Raw genomic sequence first — 24295 nt, 5'->3', positions numbered from 1 at the left:
CTGTTGAATAACGCCGGATCAAGCATCGTTGATATGGACGTAAGCAATACCGCAGCTATACGCTTTATGACTGCGGCAAATCAGATATCCATGCATGCAAGCATGGCTATCGGGCTTGGTCAGGGATTGTGCAAGGTGGATCGTTTCTGCACGAACATACCATGCAGATCTCTCCGTGGATGAGAGAGAAATATAACAACTGAAAGACAGAGGAGTCGGAGCATGGCGCAAGCACTGGTCTCACGCATTTTTTCTCCCAACTAAATCGAAGTGTTTTATAAAGCGCAGATGAATAACGTAGAGATTAGATCTGTACCATGCAGGAAGCGATCGAGTCACTGACCCCACGTTGCTCTTCCGTTTGAACTGTCACACGCGGTTGAATAACGCCGGATCAAGCATCGTTGATATGGACGTAAGCAATACCGCAGCTATACGCTTTATGACTGCGGCAAATCAGATATCCATGCATGCAAGCATGGCTATCGGGCTTGGTCAGGGATTGTGCAAGGTGGATCGTTTCTGCACGAACATACCAGATCTCTCCGTAGATGAGAGAGAAATATAAGAACTGAAAGACAGAGGAGTCGGAGCATGGCGCAAGCACTGGTCTCACGCATTTTTTCTCCTAACTAAATCGAAGTGTTTTGTAAAGCGCAGATGAATAACGTAGAGATTAGATCTGTACCAGGAAGCGATTGAGTCACTGACCCCACGTTGCTTTTCCGTTTTAACTGTCACACGCGCGGTTGTATAACGCCGGATCAAGCATCGGTGATACGGACGTAAGCAATGCCGCAGCCGTACGCTTTGCGACTGCGGCAAATCAGATATCCATAATCCGTGGAGACGCTAGAGAGGCAGACAGCAGTGTAGCACCCAAACCCACCTAGACAAAAAGAAGTCTGTATACTGACCGGACGGTTCATGAGCGTCTCCAATCTCCTGCTTCCTTTGGGATTTGACCTCTTCAAGAGTTTGGTGAGGTTGCTTAATGGGCTTCCTCTGAATTCCCATGCGCTGCGAATATCTCTGTAGCATTTCTAAAGCCATGTGCTTAGGGTCCTTTTTCAGAGTCCGGTAGTCCTGCTCAAGTGACTTCAGTTCTGTATAGGAAAAGTCTAGAACGAGCCCTAGCTCAATCCAGTAGGGTCCAACTTCAGAAAAAGCAAATCTGTAAAGTTGTTCATGATAGGAAGCGTCTGGGAGAAAAAAAGACCTAGAGAAGACACACTGGCGTACAGATGCAAGCCAACCTACCTTCTCCATTGTCACCGTCTAAACAACGTTGTTCAATAAAAAATACAACATTAATGCATTTACATTACCTAAAGTTTGCTGCTGATCAAACTGTTTCTAGTAGTAGACTGCACAGCAAGGCGTGATTGTCTCTAGAGTGATTCAGTACGGAATAGAGTAAGTTCACGCAATCTGTCGATTTCAGACTATCGAGCGACAAGCAACCTGAAGAAATCGATAGGAAATCTTCAGTTGGACGTATCGATCGAGACTACAGCCATTGTCTCCCGGATCCGTCGAAGAAGTGACTGACGACAAGACGAAACACTTCCAGTTGCGTTCCGCGATCGTCGTTCGCGAATCCGAGGCTATCGGTGAACCAGTTTAAGATCTTTTGCGTCTGTCGTTGGCTCGTATCGTCGTCGAATTCTTCTCGGCTGGCGTCGAAGCTGAGAGGGCAATGCATGCCGCAGTCAGCTATGCACTGGACTGTCTAGTACTATTCCTTTCTCTTCGACCGTTCGAGTGAAGTGGAAAATCGCATTTTGCTCAGCTGTTGAAACAGCCATTTTTTTCAGCAGCCCGGATAAGCGAATTAATAATCACTTGCAGTGGTGGCATTATATAAGCAGCGAACTGCCATTTCGTGAAAGGTGACGGACTCCAATTAAAACTAGCAAATTTTAACAATACATGTAATCATGAAAATCACCGGATGATTGAAGCCGAGTTGCTGTGCATGAGCTCGACCCCCAAGCCATTCTTTTTTCTAGCATTGCATCGTACATCTGCTCAATTTTCTGCTGCCTTGTTTGCCCATTCTAATGCGCCATTCTCCGCTGTGTCTTCTCAATACAGTACCGGTAATAAAAGAGCTAGGATCGCAGTGGTCAGTGCTATTTTATCTCTGGTGCAAATGATGGTCTGATCGATCCGCTTGTTTTCTAACAGCTGACTGGGAAAGGGCCTGGGGACGAGGCTAGCGTCATGCATGCACTACGTGAGGTCGCGTCAGACTGTCAGGAAGTTTGCTCTCACGAGTTCACATCCTATAGGCGGGCGTACGTGGAGCTACAGCTGGTCGATCAGACGTCAGATCGATGCGTCGGACCTCCAAACTAACCAACGTCAACGGAACGCTTAGTTCCGGAGAAAGCGTTTGTCTACGATCCATGCCCCGTACTTGCGACAATTCAGGCACTGTCACAGCTTAGCAGCCGGATTTGAAAATGTAAATGCGGTCTGTGAGTGGCCTTTTAGATAATTAATTTATTACCACGCGTGCTTTGCGCGTCGACTGCGGCCGGCACAGCGCTAAGATCCGCTACGAGAGTTAACTCTGCAGTCGATCGTCATCTGGTGGCCCCCGAGATAAAAAATTGGGTACGCCTCCGCTTACCGCCACATAAAGGAGCGGTTCTTCCACGGAATCAATCAGTTGCGAGACGCAGAGAACTTGAAGAGCCCGTTTCAACGAAAATGCTCCGCGCCTTGGTGACCGTCGCTTTGTTCTCCGTTGCATTGGGTTTCAGCACCGGCGGAATTTCACTGGTACGCTCATCCGAATGAAATATATGAACAGGCGCCTTCTCATATGCCGCGCTTTGTGTTCACGTAGAACAAGACTTTCGATGCGCTCGTGTGGTCAACTATCTCCGGCAATATTGACGACGACGGGACGTTAATCGATTTCACTGCGGAGAAAAACGGACAGCCTACGATCGTGAGGCAAAAGGCCGGAGTCTATGAAGTTACATTTAAAAAGCCTTTTTACGGTGCTCCTGGAGTCAGTGTCACCGTAGTGTATCCACAGAGTTTCGACAAGGAAGGGTGGCCGATTGCTAACGCCGTTATCACAGCCGTCGCCAGTGAAAAGTTTCGCTACATAACAGGCAATGGGAACTATAAAGTGACGACTGATCGGGCCGCAAGTTTCATCGTTTCGGGACTGGTCAGAGAGTGATGATAACGTTGAAGTCGCACGTAAACATTCGAAATGTCCATCTCTTTTTTTTCTCCGTGAATTTCTCTGTACGCTTTAAATTGTCTTGTCATGAGCTGAAACAATTAAATGTGCGCGTTGGTGTAGTGTAATCGAAGAAAGGGCTATATATAATAGGAGAACGCGCGTACGTGACCCTGATACAAAAGCATAAGCCGAATAACGTTAGGAAGAACACTCATGAAAACCGCCAATCTTTGAAGAAACTCTCAGTGGAAGCATGCTGCATGGAACTTAGGACGTTTAGTTGAAATGCTGTAAGATAGAAAGCTTACGTGAAATGTCACCTCAAATTGCAAGCCTTCACTCTTTCCTCCCTTTTTCCGAACGACGGGAAGGGAGAAAGGGTTAGCAAGGAATGCATGGGCCAACCGAGCAGCATCCCGAGTTTGATATAGGCATGGATTAAATAGGGCTAGCTTCAGTCGCGCTCAAATAGACTCGAATCCAACTACGCGGACACTTTCTATCGCAGTATCTTACATTGCTTCCAGGTTGGTTTAGATCGTGGAAACAGCAAGCGATGCGTCAGCGAAAGTTGGCAGGAGTCCTATATAGTCTTGTATACATATAACGCATCGAAAACATGAGCACGAACACGTCAAATACCTTTCCGAACAAGCAATCGCGCGCGTGGATGAGCATAAACGCGAAAGACAGAAGGGTTACGGAGCGTTTCGCCAGATGTGCTCGCTAGCTTGCCTGCTAAGGTAAACAAGCGAGCAGTTGTCGCAACACAGAGATCCTTTCCGCCGTTCAATTAAGCGGCGAGCGAGACAACGTAGGCGTGCATTCGCTTGCTGAGAATTGCCGGATTGCGACGATAAGAGCGGATACGGACTGGGACGTGAACGGAGAACTTCTCCTATCCCGGATAAGTTCAATCGATCAACGACGATCATGTGTTTCCACTTTTTGTTTTCCGACGCAAAGTGCTATCTAACTTACAGACAAGCCAAACGTGCAGTGCACCATAACGAACGTGCAGTGCGCAGAACAAACATGCAGTGCTGTTTCCAGGCAGGTACAGGTAGACGTATGGTTATTAGGCAAGACTGGCAGACTGACAGACACGTTCACAGACACAGACAGACCTGCCACACATAGTAAGAAAGAAACACAGAACATTCATTGACTTTCGCTTTTCGCGACGGACTTTCCTTCTGGCAAGCCTTTGGACGGAAACGTCACGGCGACAGGATCACTACTCACCTCTTCCCCTGCAAACACCGGGTTGGAAAATTCTGAAGAAATCTCCTTTGGATTTTCCGCCGGTTGATTCAAGGTCGGAGTATATGCACTAAAATTTATAGTAAATAAAATTCTTTGGGCGATGGCAGATCCGTGCATGCATGCATACCCGCGGTCTTTCTCGCGTTTTCGTCCTTTCACTAAGAAAACCGCAACAGAAATGATGATAAGCAATATCACAAAGCCGCCGGCTCCTCCAATAATGTATGCCAACGGTACTTTAATTAACAAAGAAAGCGACTTTGCCATCTTAATCATATCGTGCATGCAGTAATAACCATACCTGAGCTGCCACCTGAGCTAGACATTTCGGAGCAGTTAGGCGATGAAGACGGGCAAGTTACGTTGAGATAAATCGTCGAAGATCCTGACAACCGAGGAGTACCATTGTCAGTAGCAGTAGCAGTAAACTTGTGCGTGCCGTAAGATGACCAGTCCAACTCTTTGCTCAGAAACAGTGTTCCGGACAAGGGGTTGATTTCACAGATACTTTTCTGATTTCCGCTGCTAACCAAGCTGTACACAATTTCCCCGTTGGTTCCTACAAAATAGATTTACAGTAGCCACAGTGCTGCTGCATGCATGACACCTAATCTGACCTGAGTCGCTATCAGACGCCGTTATGTCGAGAAAAACTTGACCTTCGGGATAATCTAGAGGAATGGAAACATTGTACTCCATCTCTTCAAACACTGGACTGTTGTCGTTGACGTCCAGAATTGAAACAAGAACGCTTGCCTCTGACGTACGTAGAACAGGCTGATCAACCCTCGCCTGAATAGTCAAATCAATTTCTCGAATAGTTTCGTAATCGATTTGAGAAGAGTTTGCAACTTGAATAACTCCTCGTGGAGTTATTTCCAAGCAAACCGAAGAACCCAAACCAGGATTGAGAGTTTGCTTTTGTATGGCGTACTTGACGTCGTTGCTAGGCAGACCGTTGACAAGAGCGACGACTTGCATGACGCTGAATCCATACGGCGAATTCTCATTCAATTCTGCGCGATAATGACGTTGAAAAAACACTGGCTTCTTAGCATTAGCTGCTTCTTTGACAGTAACGACAACAGTGGCTTTGCTAGAAAGTCTCGGAAGTTCCTTGTCCCAAGCTTGCATGACAATCGTGAACTTTGACAAAATCTGGTAGTTGATGACGGCATCATGTGACAAATAGATTCCAATTGCGTCGGAAATCAAACGAAAGTCAAACGTGTCTCGAGAACTGCTAGGACTAATAGAAAGCATTTCGTATCCGATTGCACTTCGATTAAAACCCGAATCAAGATCTGTCGCACTCAGTCTCAAAATCAATTCGCCACCTTGTGCCAGTTCGTCAACAGTAGCAAAATATCGACTTTGGGGAAATTTTGGCGCGTTGTCGTTGACATTGATAACTTTAATTTGAATATTCGCTACAGCTAGAGCTCCAGGCACCTCTGTTGTAACAGCAATGATAGTGACATTGTGCTCTCTCTCCTGCTCGTAGTCCAAAGCCTTGATCACCGACAGGATTCCCGTTTTCTCGTCAACACTGTACGGCAACAACTCGGCATTATATAGTTTGTAGGAGATTGTACTAGAATTAAGGGAGGTGCGGAGAAACAAAGACGGACTAGGCTTAACGATAAACCCGATGGGAACGCTTTCGTTGATCTTTGCGTCGAGGGAAGAATGAGCGAATGTAAACTCGTGAAAAACCGTGAGAGTCAAATCGAAATTGCACGACTTCGGCTCAACCGCTCGATCTTGAGCTGTTACACTAAATGTTGCCATGTCGAATACGTCACCGGTTGGCTTCGATAATGCCGAATCAAGAATGACTTCTGCTTTGCTGTCAATCCGAAGGAAAACTTGGTCACGCTGAAGGACAGACGAATGAAAATTTGTTAGCGTGTAGTTAAGTTGCCCATTTGTGCCATTGTCAAGATCGATTGCTTCCAAACTGAAAAGCACAGAACCCGGAGGAGTCGTGTACGGAACCGAAGCAATCAGGACAGGAGATATGCAAGATGGTGCGCGGTTCGACAAACGAACGCCGACACTTATGCTTCCTTTCGTGCTGCACGGTGGCTGACCTTTATCAGACGCGATGACATTAAAGACGTAGCTCTCCAGGGTAAGATGATCCAATAAAGTGACAGATCCTGAGCTGGAGTTGATATGGAAAACATCAGACGAATCTGGCTGCAGTGAATATTCTATTACTCCATTTGGAGAAGCGTCAGAATCCGTATCAGTTGCATTCAGTTTAAGGATTAATGACCCCGGTACTGCCACCGCTTCTTCAATTTCAATTGACAAAGGTAATCCCAAGAAAACGGGACAGTGCAAATTGGGCGAGATGACTTTGACAGAGACATCTACTGATCCCGACAGTGATGGAGCGCCTCCGTCAGATGCCACCAAAATAATATGCAGCTCAGACCCCAAGTGTCCATCAAGTATTGCTGTAGTAAAAATTTCTCCCGTTTGGGCGTCAACTTTGAAGAAAGCATGATGCCCCGTCGAGCTTGTCAGACTGTACGTCATTCGACCGTTTCTTCCCATGTCCGAATCTTCTGCAGGCACAGCAGCGACACGATGACCAACAGCAGCTGACACAGATACATAAAAGTGAAGCGAGGATGAATTGAAGTGTGGCGAATGAAGGTTAATTCCTGCCAACTGGTCACACCTGTCACCGTCATAACCTTGTGTGCAATCACACGTGTCCGGTCCAACGCATACGCCAGTAGACGCATTTCCACAGTTATTTACTCCTGTACAATCCGGAACGCTGCAATCGAGTCCACTCCATTTAGCATCACAAGTGCAGATATCAAATCTAAGACAGCGACCGTGACCTAATACAAACAAACAAACAAGCGCTTGAAAAAATAAAACGATGCAGCAACATTCAACTGTACCTGAACAGAAGTTTCGCTTTTCGCAAGAATATTCGCTGCAGTCAGGTCCAGTGTAGCCGTAGAAGCACTCACACAAGTCCAGTTCAACACAGACGCCTCTTCCAGAACAATCTTTTTGTCCCTTGCACGACGTCAAACTGCAATTTTCTCCCTCGTAACCAGAGTAGCAGAGGCAGTATTTCCTTTTATTTTGACTCTGGCAAACGCCATTTCCTGAGCAGTCATTCAGCTCAGGACAGTGATTGGGTATCTCGCAATCTTGTCCAGAGAAACCAGCGTAGCAGTCGCAAGTGTTCGGTGCCGAGCACTCGCCGTTGCCCGAACAGTTGCCGCGATTTGTGCACGAAGGAATAGCGCAGCTCGATCCGCTCCATCCTTCGTCGCACTTGCAAACATCGTAGCCAACGCACGAGCCGCGATTGCTGCAGTACCCAACGGATTCGCACGAGAGTTTAGAGCAGTCGACTCCCGCCCAGCCGACGTCACATTTACACTTGTTGTGATCGACGCAGACTCCGTGGTGAAAGCAGTCTCGGAGGAGAGTACAGTTTGCCACTTCGCTGCAGCTAGAGCCAGTAAATCCAGCTGAGCACTGACAAACGTTGCGAGACTTGCAGAGACCTTGAGATGAATTAGTGCAATTGTCAACGTCATAGCATGTGGCTGTAAGAGGAATGAGAAATTCAGTAATAATTTAAAATATTTTTTTACCAGGTTCGTCGCAAAGAGGTCCGTCCCAGCCAAAATGACATTGACAAAATCCGGATACGCAGTCTCCATTAATGCTGCAGTTGCTGCAAGATCCTGCAAAAAAGATCAAATCAACTTTGTAGCTTTGACCTCATACTCGATTCATGCCTTGACTGCAGTCATCTCCAGACCAGCCGGGTACACATATACAAGTCGTGTTCGCGCATCGCCCTTTGCCAGAACAACGAGTAGGACAACCTATGCTCACAACGTGCATTCGATAATTTAGAGCTTTACTCAAAAAGGATCACCTGTTTGATAGTCTTCCTGTTCTGCTAGAGACGTGTCGTTTGTAATGGCCACGTCGAAGATGCATTCGGTCAAACGAACTCCGTTCAAGCCCTTCTGCTTGCACAAATCTTCGGCCATCTGCAAAAAAATGACGTTATGTCAGACGCGTTTCTGCACAGACAAAATACCGTCGTAGTAGACGAGTCGATATCCTTGATAGTGTAAACAGGAACAAACAATGGGTCAGTGTACGATGAGTCCATCATGTCATCCTTGTGAAAATTGGAATGATTCCACGACCATGTTCCGTTTAGGCCAGACCCATCAAACGTTTGTGAAATTTTCCCTATTAAAGAACATCAAGTTATAAAACCGATAAGAAATTTAGAGAGAGTACAGGATTTCGCAAACTCTAGAACTCTTTCCCTAGGATATATCACTCCATCTGATCCAACCAAGTCATTTGAGACGTTGCCGTCCATAAAGCCACAGAGTCCCTCTGTGGTTCGTTTAAAAGAGGAGCCCACAAGAAACGCAATATTGATAAATTGACGCTGCATCACGGGACTGTACTGAACGTCAAGAGAGAGACCGACTCCATTTGAAAATTGAAAAGCTATCAAAGCGATCTTTTCCTTTGACGTCCCATTAGAGAAAAGACTCGGTTCCACGTGAACGCTCTCGTCAGGCAAATTGAGCTTCAACCCGTCTATCAAACGAGTGACTAAGCCGTTTACCCTAAGAGAGGAATAGAGACGAAAAAATTATTAGTGGCTCGAACATCAACAAACTTAACTACCTGACAACAGGCAAGTCATTGGGTCCAGGACTGTGAAGCGTTGACACAGTGACAACGCTCGTGCCGGCTTTCACAGCCACGGCGCCAGTGAGAGAGGTACGTTGGTATTTATAGAAGCGCGCACTAACTCCAAAATTGTTGGAGACGCTTTTGCAGTACCAGAATTCGCCGATATCAAAAAAATCATAGCTGAAGCCTAAAAAACTTCACTGATCAGTGGCACAATCGAAGCCATTATTTTCACCATCCAAAGTTTGCATATGAGGATCTCCACGAGCGGCGTTTATGTTTATCTGGCAAAATTCGCCTTCCCACGGTGGCGAGTTGCACAGGCAATACGGCTTTCTGTCGATTTCATTCCCGGCCGGATTGACGCAAACGCCGTTGAAAGAGCAAACTGCCAAAAACACAATGAACTAAAGTTATTAAAAGACTAATGTCGTACACGGCAAAGGACAGCAATCGGGTATGTCGCAATACGGGCCTGTCCATCCTTCGGAGCAGACAGGTGGCAAACCGCCGCGGCCATGTTTTGATTGGCAGCTGCAGGTGCAGTCTTGCCAAACCGCTTCAAGGCCTTCCCGACATGTAGGACATCTGCGAGAAAACGCATCAGACGTTAGAACCATAGGCTATTCGTCTATGCACCTGTCTTCTGAACAGAGGCAGCCACTTGGACCAAGAAAAGAATCCATGCAGTTTCTGCACTTGCACGCACACTCGCACGTTCCGTTTGGACCAATAACGCTCCGGCTGCCATCGGCGCACGTACAACCACACTACAAAACAAATAATTATTTAGAGGGAATCGGCATTAAACGAAGAACGAGCGTGCTTGGAAAGTTTCAGATAATGCACGGTGGAAATTCGGACTGTGCGCAAGAGCTTCTCGTTACTATACCTGGCACTTTCCGTCAGCTCCAACTGATGCGTGTCTCAAATCGGCGCACTGGCATAAGCATTCCGGTTGAGCAACGGAAGAAGACGGGTTCGACGCTTCAACTGTCCCGTTCGGACACGGAGGACGACAGTGACAGCCAGGAAGTCCACCACAGTCACACGCTTGGCAGATTTTGACCCCTTTTCCGTCATCACTACATTTGCCTTCAAATGGACACTGACAGGAACAATCACTTTCGTCATCAACTGGCAAACAAAGGCCTGATATGACGTTCACGAAATCGGCACTTTGCCACTTGTAGATGCGACTGGTGTCAAAGAACAGCAGATCGACGGATGAATAGACTTCCACTTCGTGGACGCCTGATAACAAGGACGCCAGTAGTTTCTACAGGCGGCAGCTAATCGTCACTTCAATTAGGTAAAGTAAACAAATACTAACCTTGCCAAAATCGCATCCCTCGTAGCACCGTTTCGTTACGAAGTGCCCTCGTAGGGCAGGGATTATTTCCAAAAAGAATTTCGATTCCGAAAAAGGAGCGCTGGGCGACGAAAGAGCCAGTTTCACAAAATCCGGAATGGCAGATTTAACGTAGGGCTCCGTCTTGTGTGACATTGGCCATTCAATTGCGAACGTCGGGACAACAGACGACTCGAAACTTGAAGATTGATGAGGATGACGGATGAGTTTCTGAATTGAGTGGAAGTCGGCCTGAAACGAAGTGTACAATTCTAAACGCACAACTCCTTCATACGGTATGCACGAACCTGTTTTATGTACTCTAAGCCAACGCCATTTCTCCATATGCTGCCCACACGTAGACTTCCTCGAGACTCTGCTTCGTACGCAAACAAGAACTCTGCTCCGTGTTTGGCCAACTAAGGAGGCGGAGCACCGATCAGTTACAAGCCAATCAATTGACTACCAATCTCACGTTGTAATCCAAGTGAAACATGTATTCCACTGAAACGGTCAATTTACCACGAATGCAAGTTGGCCCGATATCAATGCAGAAAAGCTGCTGATGATCATTACCGTGTGTCTGACCGTAAAGAACTCCATTTCTAAAGTAAATACTGATCATTAACGGCCTTAGCTGTATCATGCTACTTACAAATCTTTTGCTGACAAAGAAAGGTTTGTCTGACTGCCAATCGTTATTGAGCCATCAAACACAAACCCAAGCTTCGATACAAACGGTGACGTATGATTCGAGCGAAACGTCATTTGAATCTGCGGCGAGTAGTTGACCACGGTATTCGACGTCGCATCCTGAAAGATCAAGAACGTCTTGATAGACAAACGGAAACCCTCTAAAGAACTTACTCCAAGCTTTATGATTTCGTGATAGAAAAGCGTGCCTTTCGTCACGTCGCACCACCGCGAAGCTCTGCCGCTTGCGCAAGGCGCAACCCCTACTCCGCTGGCGTAATCCAATTCAATAAACGTCACGACGTCATCGTAGGAATTGTAGTAGTCGACGACGTAACCGGCCACGGGGCCACTGGGACGGCCCACAATTACGTCTCCAACGGACAAGTCAAGACCAGAAGGCAAAACATTCTCATATATGACAATTCCATCGAGACCATTGCCATCCACACCTGTCATAGATGGAGAGACAATTGTCTGAGGCACGTTTCGTTCACTGACTTCCAATTTGATGAAGGATAACGAATTTGAACAGATCGCCAATGTAGTGTGAACAATTGTATGTAACCCGGCAGCGTGGATCGCCGTCACTTGCTCCAAGAAGCCGCTCGTCGCATGACTTACAATACCCAAAGTCAAAGTCGTCAAAGCCGACGCTTGGTTCTTACGCGCAGCTATCACTATTCGACCATCCTTAGCCGAACGCTTGCACTTGTATATTGACGTCGATGGAGAAACGATTGCCATTTGCAGAGCGCCCGGAAGATCGGACGACTGAAAAGCGCCAACGTTGGGAATGAGTTCAACCGCTGCTTCGTCGTAAACGTCTTCCAAAGTAACAGAGTCGATGAAGTCTACATACATGAAAACTTCCTCCAATTTCGCCGGATTTGCCTTGACGAATTGATACTGCCCGAATGTCGACGTAGCCAAAACCTTGTCAAGAACGCCTCCACTTTGACGACTGGCGAGAATTTGCCCAACAAAGATCTTTTCCAGAGGAGGCTTAACAACGTAGTAGTTGAAGTCCTCCGCGGCTAGAAGACGATAAATTCTTGATGTTGATGGATTGACAACGCGCACGTCACGGTGTAGGTCGACGAACTTCTTACGGCGACCAGAGCCTGACGAATCACCCAATGGCGATCTCCTGCCTCGAATGCTTGGCTTTCCGTTGGGAAGATGGCTTGGAATTTTAGGAGCCTGAGCACCAAGTCCGTAGTTAGGCGTCACTCGCCCGTAAGGGCACAAAGACTCGTTCCAGCCGCTGCAAGACTAAAGGTAAAGAGATGAAAAAGTCGACAAGCGTAGATACCAAAAGTAACTTGCCGTGTTGTTAAAATAGCAGCGGTCTATGTCGTAGCAATGCTGCTCAGTTTCGTTACTCGCCCTCTTCCCACAAAGCTCCGAGCAATTCACTCCCTAAATATTAAAATAGAATAGAGATGCATGCATGCATGCATGATCTAGCAGAGTGCCTATACCCTAATTCGCTCGGAACAATTGCTCATCCGACTAGGAGCAAAGCAGCCATAGTAAAACCACGATTCGCACTCTTCCGTGTCTGAACCGACTCCCAAGCCAGGAAGGCATTTTTGCTGAGAATCGCACCAACCGCAGCCCGGCTGCCGAGTGCACGAATGACACGTCGCATACAAATTGCAATACGTTGTAGTGCATGCTCGACCCTGTAAACCGAAAACATAAACGCATTCAATGTACTTAGTCTATACACGTGCCTTCCAGCCAACACGACAGCGACATTGGTTCGGCCCAACGCACTCTCCGCGCCCTGAGCAGTTGTTTACGTTGCTACAATCAAAGGCGCTGCAATCGTCACTGCCTTTCCATCCATAGAAACATAAGCAATTCCCTTTTACGCATCTTCCGCGTTGTGAGCAAGAGTTGGGACATCCATCTGTGTGAATGCAAACAACAGGTTGAAACATACTATAAATTAGTCCATGCATTCGTTACGTCTACGCTCTGATCAATAGAGAAACCTCTAGTTTTTAAAACTAGGAAGCTAGGCCTAATAGTAAAAAATTCTTGTACCAGTTGGCAAAAGCGTTTAAAGCCTAATTTCAGCGCTACCCGCCTTAACATTTCCCTTAATGTAGTGAAATGCTCAACCGTACATGTAACTGCGAACGCGCTCTATATGCAGAGAGGCTCCTATTCTAGTGATTTGTTGTAAGTAGTGAACAGTGATATAGGAAAGTGTCTCTGTAGGCTTTCATACCAGCTGGGGGCTTGATACAGTAGAATGGAAGACGGGAGCTGCAATCTTCGACGTTCCAACCATTTGACGTAAGCTTCGCACAGTTTTCTCCGCCTGCCTTCCCTATCCAGTTTCTGTAATCCAACGTCGAACCGTCCGACCAGAACCACGCCTGTTTTCCATCACGACGCAGTCCTAACCAACTTCCAAAACTAGATAAAGACGACGGAGCTCGAGGAGCAAGAGCATTCAAAAAAGCGTCCACAGAAGCACTGTGGCTGGATGCGAGGGTTGCATGCCGAACCTAGTACACAATATACACATAATAAAGAGCAGTCTACGTTCTACCAACTTTGCAAAACTCGTTCGCAGTGTTCCAATCAACAGCACTTCGTACGTACAAGTAGCACTGTAAATGATAACTCTCTTCCCGCACCCAACCAAAAGGACACCCTTTTAAAAAATCACATCGGAAAATATAGGGGCTTCATTCCTTATAATTACCTTTGTTGGCGTTCAAAGGTGGTACAGACTTTAGCGGCACAATATCGACATCCGCCAAACTAGGCACATCGCTCTTGTCCCTAACTCTTTTCGCGGCTTCACTCTTATCAGGGGTGCCCCACCAGTTCTCAGTTGCTTTGTGAGCACCCTGTCCCGCATCGGGCCCGGACGCTAATTCGTACGAATTCGACGGGTTTTCGAAAGTATTTTCAGTGTACGATGGACCAATTCCAATGGCATAGACGGACCATCGATAATCCGGTTTCTGACAAACATTCCAAAATAACGTATTGTTGACAAATTCTTGTCCGGACACGGATGAGCGTTGGCCCGTTTCCCAAGAGACGACAAACCGGCCCGTGTTGTTGTAAAAAGTGTTCTTAGCAACGACTGCTGCCGTCTTGTTAATTGCCAACGTGTCGAACTGTATTCCGCCCGAATTATGATTGACTGTGTTACTGCCTATATTCACAGTGACGCCTGATGAAAGTGAGAATCCGCGAACCTTGACTACGTCTCCCTCCCTATTTCTCACAATTCGATTATCAAATACGTTCACTGACGTGGATTCGCTTCTGCTTGTAGTAAGGTTGATGCTAATGGCGCCGCCTACGTTGTCGGCGATGCCATTGTTCTGAATTGACACGTTCACGTGGTCGATGCGGAGAGAGACGCCGCCAGCACTTGCATTGCATTGACCGTTGCCTGTGATCGTATTTCTTAGGATTTTGACTTCATGAAACCCAAAACTAAGCTTCGGCGAATCGTCGCTCGTCATGTTTCCGTCGATTCCGTTCCAAGAATTGGCCGAAATTGTCGAAGAGGAGATAGATACACTTGAGCGATCGTAAACGCTTTGACTGGAATTGAATGCTACTCCTGACATCCAATTAGAGGCGAAAAATCCATTAGTGACAATGTGTGACGACGAGTTAAAGATATCTAGTCAAAACAAATTAGAAATACGCGTAGATAGATTAAAAATTCAGATACGAATTTCTTACTTGCGGAATGTTGCTGAACGTAAATTAGAGCGTAGTCTGCCCAAGGATTGAAAAGGAAGTCTTCAAGATCGATATAGACATAAATTGATACTTTCGCTGAACTGCCCGACGTCACGTGGTGAAGAACTTGATCAGGATATTTGAATTCCGAAGAGCTATACACGTCTTGACCGTCAATTTTCACGTAACTGTTTCTACTTTGAAAGTGAAGAGACATGATACTGAACGACAGGACGTAGTCCACCTTTGCCTGAACAAGTACTGTGCAAATTTGAGAGTAGGCAGCTACTCGAGATAGCCGAGGAACGAATCTCAGGTAAAAAGGCTCTTCGGCAGAAACTGGTCCCGACTGAGTGCACACATCTACAAGCAATTTCTTCTCAACAGGGTAATGCCAGAATGGTCGCAAGAAACCATCTCTAGCCAATGCTAATCCGTGCCCCTCGTTTCCAACCGCTGTAACATCATGGAGTGCACTCTCAAACGTATTCGACAGCCTGAGCCCTGTTCCTTCATTTGAGGAAACGTTGAGTCTGTTCAGGTTGGCCACGGGCGCATTGACTACATTGATACCGGTCCAAGCGTTCCCTTCGACGTTCACGTCATTCATCTCCAATGCGCTTCCTACAGTTAGAATAGCCGGAATTTTCACGCCGTCTGAAAATCCCGCTCCGGAAACGAAAACGTGGCTTACATTCAGCGACGCCGATTTAGAAAACCGAACGCCTGACCAGTACAGCGGTGACCGCTCGTTCCAAAATGTTGATCCAGCTTTGACGCACACTACCTGTAAGGCGCCTAAGGCACACGCAGATTTTTCATGTACGTAATTGATGCAACTCCGTATTGACGTTTCTGAACCTCGGCAGAGTAAATGCTCAATCCAAGCGTCACCAGAGTACGACTTATTTGAATAGAGATTCTGAGATTGCTGCTTCACAGCTCCTTTGTATCCTAACTCCTTGCAGACGATGTTTGACAATAGGAAGTTGTGACTAGTGCTCTGAACGTCGCTTTCGTCTTGTAAAGCACACACGGCACCCCACGTCTCGTTGTAGTAGACTTGGACAATTCCTTCATTCATGCTCGTTCCACCGTAGAGACGAACGCTTCTTTTATATTTCGGCATCGCTAAGTCGTGGCCTACGAATCGAATTGGCTGATTCTCTGTTCCTCGAGCTACCAGGCGACCTTCGACAAGTATTCCGGTGTTTGCGGAAAATCGGATTTCGGTGCCAGCTTCTATCGTCAAAGTTTTTCCGGGGAGAACAGAGATATCTCCAGCAACTGTAAAAGGACTTCCAGATAGAGGAATCACAGTATCCGCAACCACTCGGCCGCGAAGGAGTCTCTGAGGCCTCAAAATAGATTTCTCCAGTGACACGTTGGCGGAAACAGCAGATCCATTTGCCGACATTAAATATGGAATGAAATCTGCAGAAGCAAGCCGCGAAATCTGCCCAAAATCACAGATACGGTCACGAATTGCGGCCTCTGAAGTTGCACCCCAGTAGTTGCTGCGAACGTCCACTGTCAGCTCACTAGAACTTTGAACAGGTAGGTGAATGCTAAGATCAAACCGAGATTCAGGATTGTTGAATTCATTTCCGCGAATGACCGCTTGAGAAGAAGTCAAAAGGGCAACAACAGCCGGGCAGCCCAAACCACTGGGGCGTATTTCGGCAGAATTGATAACATTTCCCACGAGTGTATTATTTTCAAAAACAAAGGGCGATTGCGTGAAATTAAATGGCGACAGCACGACAACGTATTTTCCGCCATTGCTAAAAAACACATTACGTGCTACGCTTGTGGCAGGAGTACGGCCTCGCAAATAAATTGATTCGCCAAAGTTTGTAGCAAATGTGTTGCTCTCAATGCGAGCATACGCATTAACAAATTCTTCAAACTCAAGTGCCTTTCCTTTGTGATTTTGGAATGTGTTTTCTGCAATAGTCACGTCGTAGTAGAGATACACATTGGCAAATGACGACAACAATAAACCATTTTCGTTACCATCAAATAAATTATTCATGATCTTCCATTTGCATCCTGCATAATGAGATCCAAGGTAGACATTGACGCCAGTTTTCCGCGTTTGCAAGAAAAGATTAGATTGAACGATCGACGTAGTAAATAGAAAGGACCTACAGTCATCGTGAATTCGGATTCCCGCATCTGCACTTCCGGTCACTTCGTTGCTTACAATTTGAACGCTTCCTCGAGTTAAAGCCGTTCGTATTCCGTCAATAGAGTTACGAATGACACTGTTAGTTATGGAAAGAATACCATGAGTATAATAGATGTAAATTCCGTAGGATGAGCAATTCTCACTCTTTAGGTTTGTTATAGAAACGTTCTCCGCCGCGTAATATCCACCGGTTACGTGAACACCATATTTCGCGGAAAAAACATTGCTGTCAAGAACTTGGACGTAGCCCAGAGAATACTTTCTATATCTGAACGTATTCACTGTAGACAAGGCGACCGCATGCAGAGAAAATCGCGAAGTTCTATTTTGTCCTCCACTTGTGAATTCAACGTAAACGGAACTGCTATCTGAGATATCCGTGCGATAGTAGTCAGTACTGACGACCCCTTTGTAGGTAACAAGAGACCGTGAAGCTTTATTAGGCCCATTTAGTATGACGAGTTCATCGTCAGCAAGAAGCTGAACGAAAGAAACAGTCACGAAAAGAAATGTGTTGGGAGGTCCACGTAGTACAACGGAGCAGGTTTTTCCGGCGATATGATCATCAGGATGCAATCCAATGTAAGTTCCGTTCTCTTGATCAACATACAGAGAAGGTGGAGACGAGCAGATTGAACGATAATTCGTCAGATAATATGGAGCTACGCGAGTCGTGTATGAACGCACTCCCGCGCCCGTAACGTTTCTGATCGTAACATCCCGGTACGTCACACTTTGACGGTTTACACCCCTGACAGATATTCCGTCTCCTCCTCCGTTTTCCACTGCAACTCCAGAAATGGTTGTCTTTTCGTGGAGATACTCCAACATTAATCCAGTAGAAGCACAGTCTGTTATAGTCAAGTTCACGAATTTTGGTGACCGAAAAATCGATTTTACGGCAGGAACGCTTTTTATGGTCGAATGTCCAGAATTTTGAATGACAGTGTGAAACAGCGACGACGACGGCAACGTGTGAGAATTATTTCCAGACATAGAAATAGACGACGTGGGTGAAAATCGAATACCAGCCCATCTGCCCTCTGACTTTCGAGCAAGGGCACTAATTTCTGCGTGAACGCGGAGTGGGCTACACAGTACAATCACACGAGAAAGACAGTGGAGCGCAGGCGTATACCGACCAGCCACGAAACTGCAATCATCCGGATCAGTAGTAAGACCGCGTAGGGGACAGCTAACCTTTGCTATGACAGGCGTGTCCAGTTGGGGAAACCATACCTGTGGATAATAGTATCCATAGTTGTACCCGATTCGCCGGCAAGAAGAATAAGCTAGTCCGTACAAATCATGACTGTAGCGGCTTTGATTGGTCGGAAAGCAGATTGAATGCCATTCGCCTTCACGATAAATTTGCAGGATATCTTCAACAAAACGAATATCTCCAACAGAAGACATCGCTGCTCGGATGACAACCGGACGGTTAGCTGTTCCCAATGACATCATGCTCCCTTCAACGAGAATTCCTGTATGTTCCCTCGCTTCAATAACAACTCCTGCCTCGATAACAAGTTTTCCTGCTGGAAGGATTGTCACGTCTCTCGTCATTAGATAGGGAGACCTAGCAGCAGACAACGTCAACGTCGATTTCAGCTGACCTCCGATTTCTCCAGATAAACCAACCACTAGGGGAGAGATGAAGTTTCCACACGGCCATTTTGTTACATTCAAAGGGTCCGGTGACAGAAGAAACGGACAGTACGTTGCAGTGGCAAAATAATTTGAGTCGTAAAAATCGTATATCCTTTCGCGTATCACCTTCTCATCGTTTGTGCCCCAATAATTTAACGTCATATTGATTTTATCTAGAGACGAAATTGCCTCGGTTAGGATGCAAACTTCAAACGACGACTCGGGATTGTCAAACTTATTGCGGCAGACTTGCACGTTAAGACCATCAGTTATGTCTATAATTGCAGTAGGAGACGGCCTGTTTGTCTCTGATTGATTGTATACGTTGTTTCCCTTCAGAGTGTTATTTCGAAAATATATAGCGCTTTCAGCCGGATAATAAGTCTTAGTCAAGTCGATTAGTAAGACTATCGACCTGCCTTTGTTGTTCTTGAACACATTCTGTTCTAATATCGTTACGTTCGTGTTAGTTCTTACTCCGAATACACTTTGCGTAGACAGAACATTATTGCTTTCAATAATATTGCCAGATATAACTGAGGTAAAATAGTTGCCGTGAATGTTACTAATGTAAACGTAACCAGTGCAGTAAGAAACGATGTTGTTTCTTACAATCAACGAGCCCCTCGTGAGTGAACTAGTAATTTCAAGTGCTGCGATTGGCACTCTTGTCACAATGTTCTTTTCAACAACGATTGTCCTTTGTCCTGATCCGTATTTCATGTACAAAAGAAATCCTGCCCCGTTTGTTCCATTAATGACATTTTCCACAAAAGCTACGTTTCCAGTTCCAAAGCGGTTAAAGCGGAAATAAACAAAACGAGTACTCAAAAAACGAGATTGAAATACACGCGTTCTTGTAAATCCGCCCTCCAAATACACTCCGTACCATGGACACGCACTCCGTCTGAAGTATTCGCATTGGATGACGGCCGAAATGATCTCAACGGCATTCCCTTTTCCAACAATATGAATACCGCCATACCAATCCACGTACCTCTCGATAACTATAGTACCTAGAAACCCCCGAAACAGTAGCCCACGTGCCCTCCACGGCAAGAGTGCTGATGAGTCTCCTGTGGAACAGTTTATCAAGTCAACCCGCCGTGAATCCAACTGATGCCGACTAACATAAGCCCTCGCTTTGCCATAGATAGAGCGATGAAAAAAAAAGAACACTCGATGATAATCCACTGTCATGCTGTCAGGAATACTGCGATAAGCAGTCGGCGACAAAGTCAGCCGCAAATAAATGGAGCCTGTGAAGCTGTCATAAATTTGAAAGAGTCTCCAATAGGGTGACTGAAGCAAAAATTCATCAAAAGATATCGTCATACCAAAGCCTGGATCTGTCTCTAGCACGTGATTGACGTAGCCAGATCGTATTTGCGTTTGAGTGAAATTGATGTAACCACCGCTGTCATTAACAAAGTGAGACTCAGTCCCTTTTCCATTCTCTATGCTACCAAAATTGTACGAAGAAACATCTTTCGCCTCAGGACGAGCCAATGGCAGCGCTATCCTCGTAAGATCAATTCTGCATTTATCAAAATGACAATTGACGCACTTCAAGCGACGAGACGACCGCCCACTCAATCCAAATCCGGTGCAGTTCAGAACCTTGAGATTCTCAACGTCTATATCAGCGTGAACGTCGTTCAGTTGGATATTTGAAGAGCGACTACTCGAGATAGTCACGTTCACCATTTCGGCCAGAGCAGTGTCTGCTGTAATTGCAGCAACAGTTTGATCCGGCTGCGAGCGCCGAATCTCATCCGGTGCAACTCCGGCACGCAAAATTCTCACGTTCTTCAAAACGCTCAAAGTCGAAAATTCTTTTGTTCCATTCACCGTACTTTCGCTGGCGCCGCCCGAGGCAAACACGATACCGCCCCAAAATCCAACGCTTCCTTTACCGCAAACGACGCCCACGTCCTCGAAGTGATTACATCGACTCTTATTCCAACGCTCCGCCGAACAATCCAACAGAGAATTTTCCGCACCGTCGCAATGCACATTTGACAGCCCAATGATTCCAGTTCCCGGACCGAATCGTCGTGTACTGTAGTCAGAACCAATGGGATTATTGAATCCGAGATGACGACAAACAACCCTCGCGTTGTCCACATTCCAATAATCGTCGCACACGGTGCCCCAACTCCCACTCGCTGCATCGTACACTTCGATTCGTCCCTCGCGAGATGAATTACCGCCGACCAGACGGAGAACATTTGAATCAATTCCCGCCGACGCAAAGTGATGCATACTAATTTCTCCCTCACGCGTTCCCTCCGCTTTGACCGTCCCGTTGACGATAAGGCGAACGCGAGCTTGGAAGTTCATCTGAACGCCAGCTTCAATTGTGAGAACTGTGTTCTCGGACACAATCAAATCTTTGGTAACGGCGTATGGACTTTTCGCCAGTGTAAGGATCACATCTGATGAGTAAACTCCCCCAATGTTTGTTTCCAAACACGCTTTATAGAAAAAGAAATAGCTCGTCAATGCTGGAGGAGAATTTAGGCGGCTGAACGTCACTTACAAATTCTTTTGCTGCAAAGCAAACCGACAACGCAGAAAAAAAGACCCTGTAACCAGTGGAACATGGTCAGTCTCTGCGTAGACGAATTGCCGTAGTTCAGAAAACGAAGAAACGCGCTTGCAATAGGCTGAGACGAGAGAGAACAACACTTGACTTGCGACTGCTGAATTAACAATCTTTTCTGGTCACGCATGCGTGACACATAGGGGTACGTAGACGCCCCTTCGGCTTCTTAGAAAACGCACCATTCAAATCAAGTATATACGACTCCTGAAAGAAGCGGTTCCTTTTCGGCGACGTTATAGGCTGTGTTCAGCTGGTTCCTCGCGTCGTCTTCCTGACATCTCCGCCGCGCCACTTTAATCGGGTCTCCTACACAATGCAAAGCGAAATTACCCACGCTGCTATAGAATAACGAAGACTGTTCGCCTTTTTCCGCAGCGGGAATGCACACCGCACTCTTCCTGCACATTTGACAGTCCAATGATTCCAGTTCCTGGACCGAATCGTCGTGTACTGTAGTCGGAACCAATGGGATTATTGAATCCGAGATGACAACAAACAACCTTCGCGTTGTCCATACTCCAATTATCGTCGCACACGGTGCCCCAACTCCTACTCGCTGTATCGTACACTTCGATTCGCCCCTCGCGAGATGAATTACCGCCGACCAGACGGAGAACATTTGAATCAATTCCCGCCGACGCAAAGTGATGCATACTAATTTCTCCCTCACGCGTTCCCTCCGCTTTGACCGTCCCGTTGACGATAAGGCGAACGCGAGCTTGGAAGTTCATCTGAACGCCAGTTTCAATTGTGCGAACTGTGTTCTCGGACACAATCAAATCTTTGGTAACGGCGTATGGACTTTTCGCCAGTGTAAGGATCACATCTGATGAGTAAACTCCCCCAATGTTTGTTTCCATACACGCTTTATAGAAAAAGAAATAGCTCCTCAATTTTGGAGGAGAATTTAGGCGGCTGAACGTCACTTACAAATTCTTTTGCTGCAAAGCAAACCGACAACGCAGAAAAAAAGACCCTGTAACCAGTGTGAACATGGAATTAGACATGGCTCGACCGCTGCTTGCAGTGGGACGTCTGGACACTCTGGATCGAGCGCACGTACGTGGGCTGCGGCGGGTCTTTCCCGCCGCGTTTGAGTGTCTCTTCAAATGTGGTGGCTAGCTTGTCCATGCACGACGTCAACTATAGCTCGAGTCTTTCTTCGACGTTTGATCTCGTTCCTTGCCGAAGGAGAAGTCGATACAGCCCGTCGATTCGTGGAAGAAGACTGACGAATTGGTCGAGATGCTTTATGAAATGTGTGCCCTTAGGGAGTTGCTGGTCCTAGGGACGGAGAGAGATTTGGCGAGGACGATAAACGACGGAGTTCGGTTTGCTTGCTACCGTAGTGAAATGGTAAGCTATGCAACAACGTTCCTTGCTCGCTCCTTCGCACTGGACCGGCTTCGATAGCACAATCCGACGTCCGCCATTTTTTTTGCGACGCGAGCATGCGCAATAGAGTTTAGCCAGCAAAAATTGTACGACTTTGGCCTTCTAAAGCTCTTTCATGCACTTTCGCGCTAAATACGTTTTTTTGTGCAGCTTTTTTACTCGTTCTTTAAGTCCTTGTTGGAAAAGAAGTCACAATAGAGCTGTGAAAGGTCTTTCGTAGGTACGCCGGCGTTTTCGAGTGATTGCGACTCTTCTGTCATTTTCCTAACATCGTCAGCGGGTTTCTACACTCAGTTGATCAGGTTCATGCTCCCAGCGAGCGGCAGAAACCAGAGAAGTACCCTCACCTGGGTAATCCAACGCCTTCGTGACCCCTTCTCTTACTAAACCGATTCGCTTTTTTCCCATAAAGAACTGTTTCATTCAGTTGCCGGCTGTCGAAGTTGACGTCACATTTCTGCAGGATGCATCGCCATAGAGAACAAGGGAGACACGTACAAAGACACTTGTAACTCCCAGTGCGTGACAAACCATAAATAGATATCGATTCAGCCAAATATTTCAGTGCCTGCTCTGATTATCAGTTCCTTGAAACTGAAATCGGATTCTTTGTGAACAGTGTAATGTTCAATAGCATCCTTGCACAGCTGCGCGGCGGAATTCGATTGATACTGAGCGCGAGCCTGGGCGGCCGCTAGCTCCGTGAGCTCCGCCGTTATTTCGACAGGAGTAGCGCTGTATCCGTTTTCTTGCGAATGCACAAACCTAGGAGATATTGGGCTTGCTGGAGACTGTTTTCCACGAAAGCTGCGCGTTTCTCTTCAGACGTGCATAGCCTTGTTGAAGAAGTCGTTGTAATCGGCTTCGACGCCTTCGGCAAACGCAACGACGTCTTTCTCGAATGTGCTCTCCTACGAATTCAGAGGCACGTTATATTGGGTAGGTGACCCCAGAAATCGAAGCCTGCAAAAAGCAAAGATAACAATCAATCAAATGTCGTTTTGCGAATCCATCATACTGTCGTGCCTGCTGTAAGCCCGTTTTTCTCCCAGAATGAGTGGAATCATTCTCGTAATACCTGAGTACAAAGGTTAACTATCTTGACGCACAACATCTCTAATATTTTTTATCTAATATGCCGGTCACAGATTGATATGTTTTGAAGAATCAGTTTGAGGGGCATTTCTGGGAGACATGTAATGAAAAGAACGGCATAGCTATGTCATTAAGATGTAGGAGCTTATACCAAAGGCGCCAGATTTCTTTTTTTGGCTGCTCGCATGCAGGAGAGCAGTACAAACCTAGCCTCGGACCCAGGCCTTTCCCAGCTAACAAGGTTCGTGGGAGGGGCCTGGGTCCGAGGCTAAGTACAAACCGCGTTTCAGTTAGTGCAAATTTGCTTTTCGAAATCATACGTGGTTTTGGACTGATTGTTTCATTTGAGATACATATTACCGCCATGTTGAGCGCATTCGGGAAACGCTAGGCAAG

The 24295-nt window shown here is 46.5% G+C and overlaps 1 protein-coding gene and 3 long non-coding RNA genes across 6 annotated transcripts; 1 reads left to right on the top strand and 3 right to left on the bottom strand.

Moving 5' to 3' along the window:
- Positions 1–325: 325 nt before the first annotated feature.
- On the bottom strand, positions 326–2272 carry LOC136193373 (uncharacterized). The gene is made up of 3 exons (XR_010671320.1): positions 1329–2272; positions 1261–1278; positions 326–1202 (listed from the first exon to the last, which is right to left on the bottom strand). It is a non-coding gene; the product is annotated as an uncharacterized lncRNA (long non-coding RNA).
- LOC136193372 (uncharacterized) lies at positions 839–3339 on the top strand. Of its 3 annotated transcripts, none has more exons than XR_010671318.1 (4): positions 839–981; positions 1062–1146; positions 1196–2790; positions 2858–3339. It is a non-coding gene; the product is annotated as an uncharacterized lncRNA (long non-coding RNA). The 3 variants fall into 3 exon arrangements; XR_010671319.1 differs by having other exon boundaries at positions 839–986; XR_010671317.1 differs by having other exon boundaries at positions 839–1146.
- Positions 3340–4151: 812 nt separating this feature from the next.
- Positions 4152–21696, bottom strand: LOC136193070 (uncharacterized). The gene is made up of 28 exons (XM_065981859.1): positions 21344–21696; positions 14961–21278; positions 13957–14898; positions 13805–13905; positions 13474–13756; positions 12965–13149; positions 12716–12919; positions 12561–12653; positions 11406–12506; positions 11194–11351; positions 11014–11143; positions 10847–10957; positions 10521–10790; positions 10080–10466; positions 9827–9957; positions 9624–9775; positions 9423–9575; positions 9179–9374; positions 8777–9117; positions 8568–8725; positions 8400–8517; positions 8257–8346; positions 8110–8202; positions 7399–8061; positions 5092–7335; positions 4776–5033; positions 4602–4710; positions 4152–4541 (listed from the first exon to the last, which is right to left on the bottom strand). The coding sequence occupies exons 1-28, from the start codon at positions 21534–21536 to the stop codon at positions 4370–4372; spliced, it is 15354 nt and encodes a 5117-aa protein (XP_065837931.1). The 5' UTR covers positions 21537–21696; the 3' UTR covers positions 4152–4369.
- Positions 21697–21814: 118 nt separating this feature from the next.
- LOC136192719 (uncharacterized) lies at positions 21815–22801 on the bottom strand. Its single transcript, XR_010671218.1, has 3 exons — positions 22754–22801; positions 22340–22693; positions 21815–22274 (listed from the first exon to the last, which is right to left on the bottom strand). It is a non-coding gene; the product is annotated as an uncharacterized lncRNA (long non-coding RNA).
- Positions 22802–24295: the final 1494 nt, after the last annotated feature.

Source organism: Oscarella lobularis, chromosome 11 (assembly GCF_947507565.1).
Source record: "Oscarella lobularis chromosome 11, ooOscLobu1.1, whole genome shotgun sequence".
Taxonomy (NCBI): Eukaryota; Metazoa; Porifera; class Homoscleromorpha; order Homosclerophorida; family Oscarellidae; genus Oscarella; species Oscarella lobularis.
The sequence above is the reverse complement of the archived record's forward strand: the minus strand, read 5'-3'. Positions and strand labels throughout refer to the sequence as shown.

What these genes read in the sequence shown, in the direction of transcription:
- LOC136193070 (XM_065981859.1), bottom strand. Translation starts at nt 21,536, where the DNA reads ATGCGTGACCAGAAAAGATTGTTAATTCAGCAGTCGCAAGTCAAGTGT. An exon ending in TGTTTCACTTGGATTACAAC is followed by an intron (nt 10,958 to 11,013) that starts GTGAGATTGGTA and finishes CCGCCTCCTTAG; the next exon opens with TTGGCCAAACACGGAGCAGA. An exon ending in TGGAGATGACTGCAGTCAAG is followed by an intron (nt 8,203 to 8,256) that starts GCATGAATCGAG and finishes TCTTTTTTGCAG; the next exon opens with GATCTTGCAGCAACTGCAGC.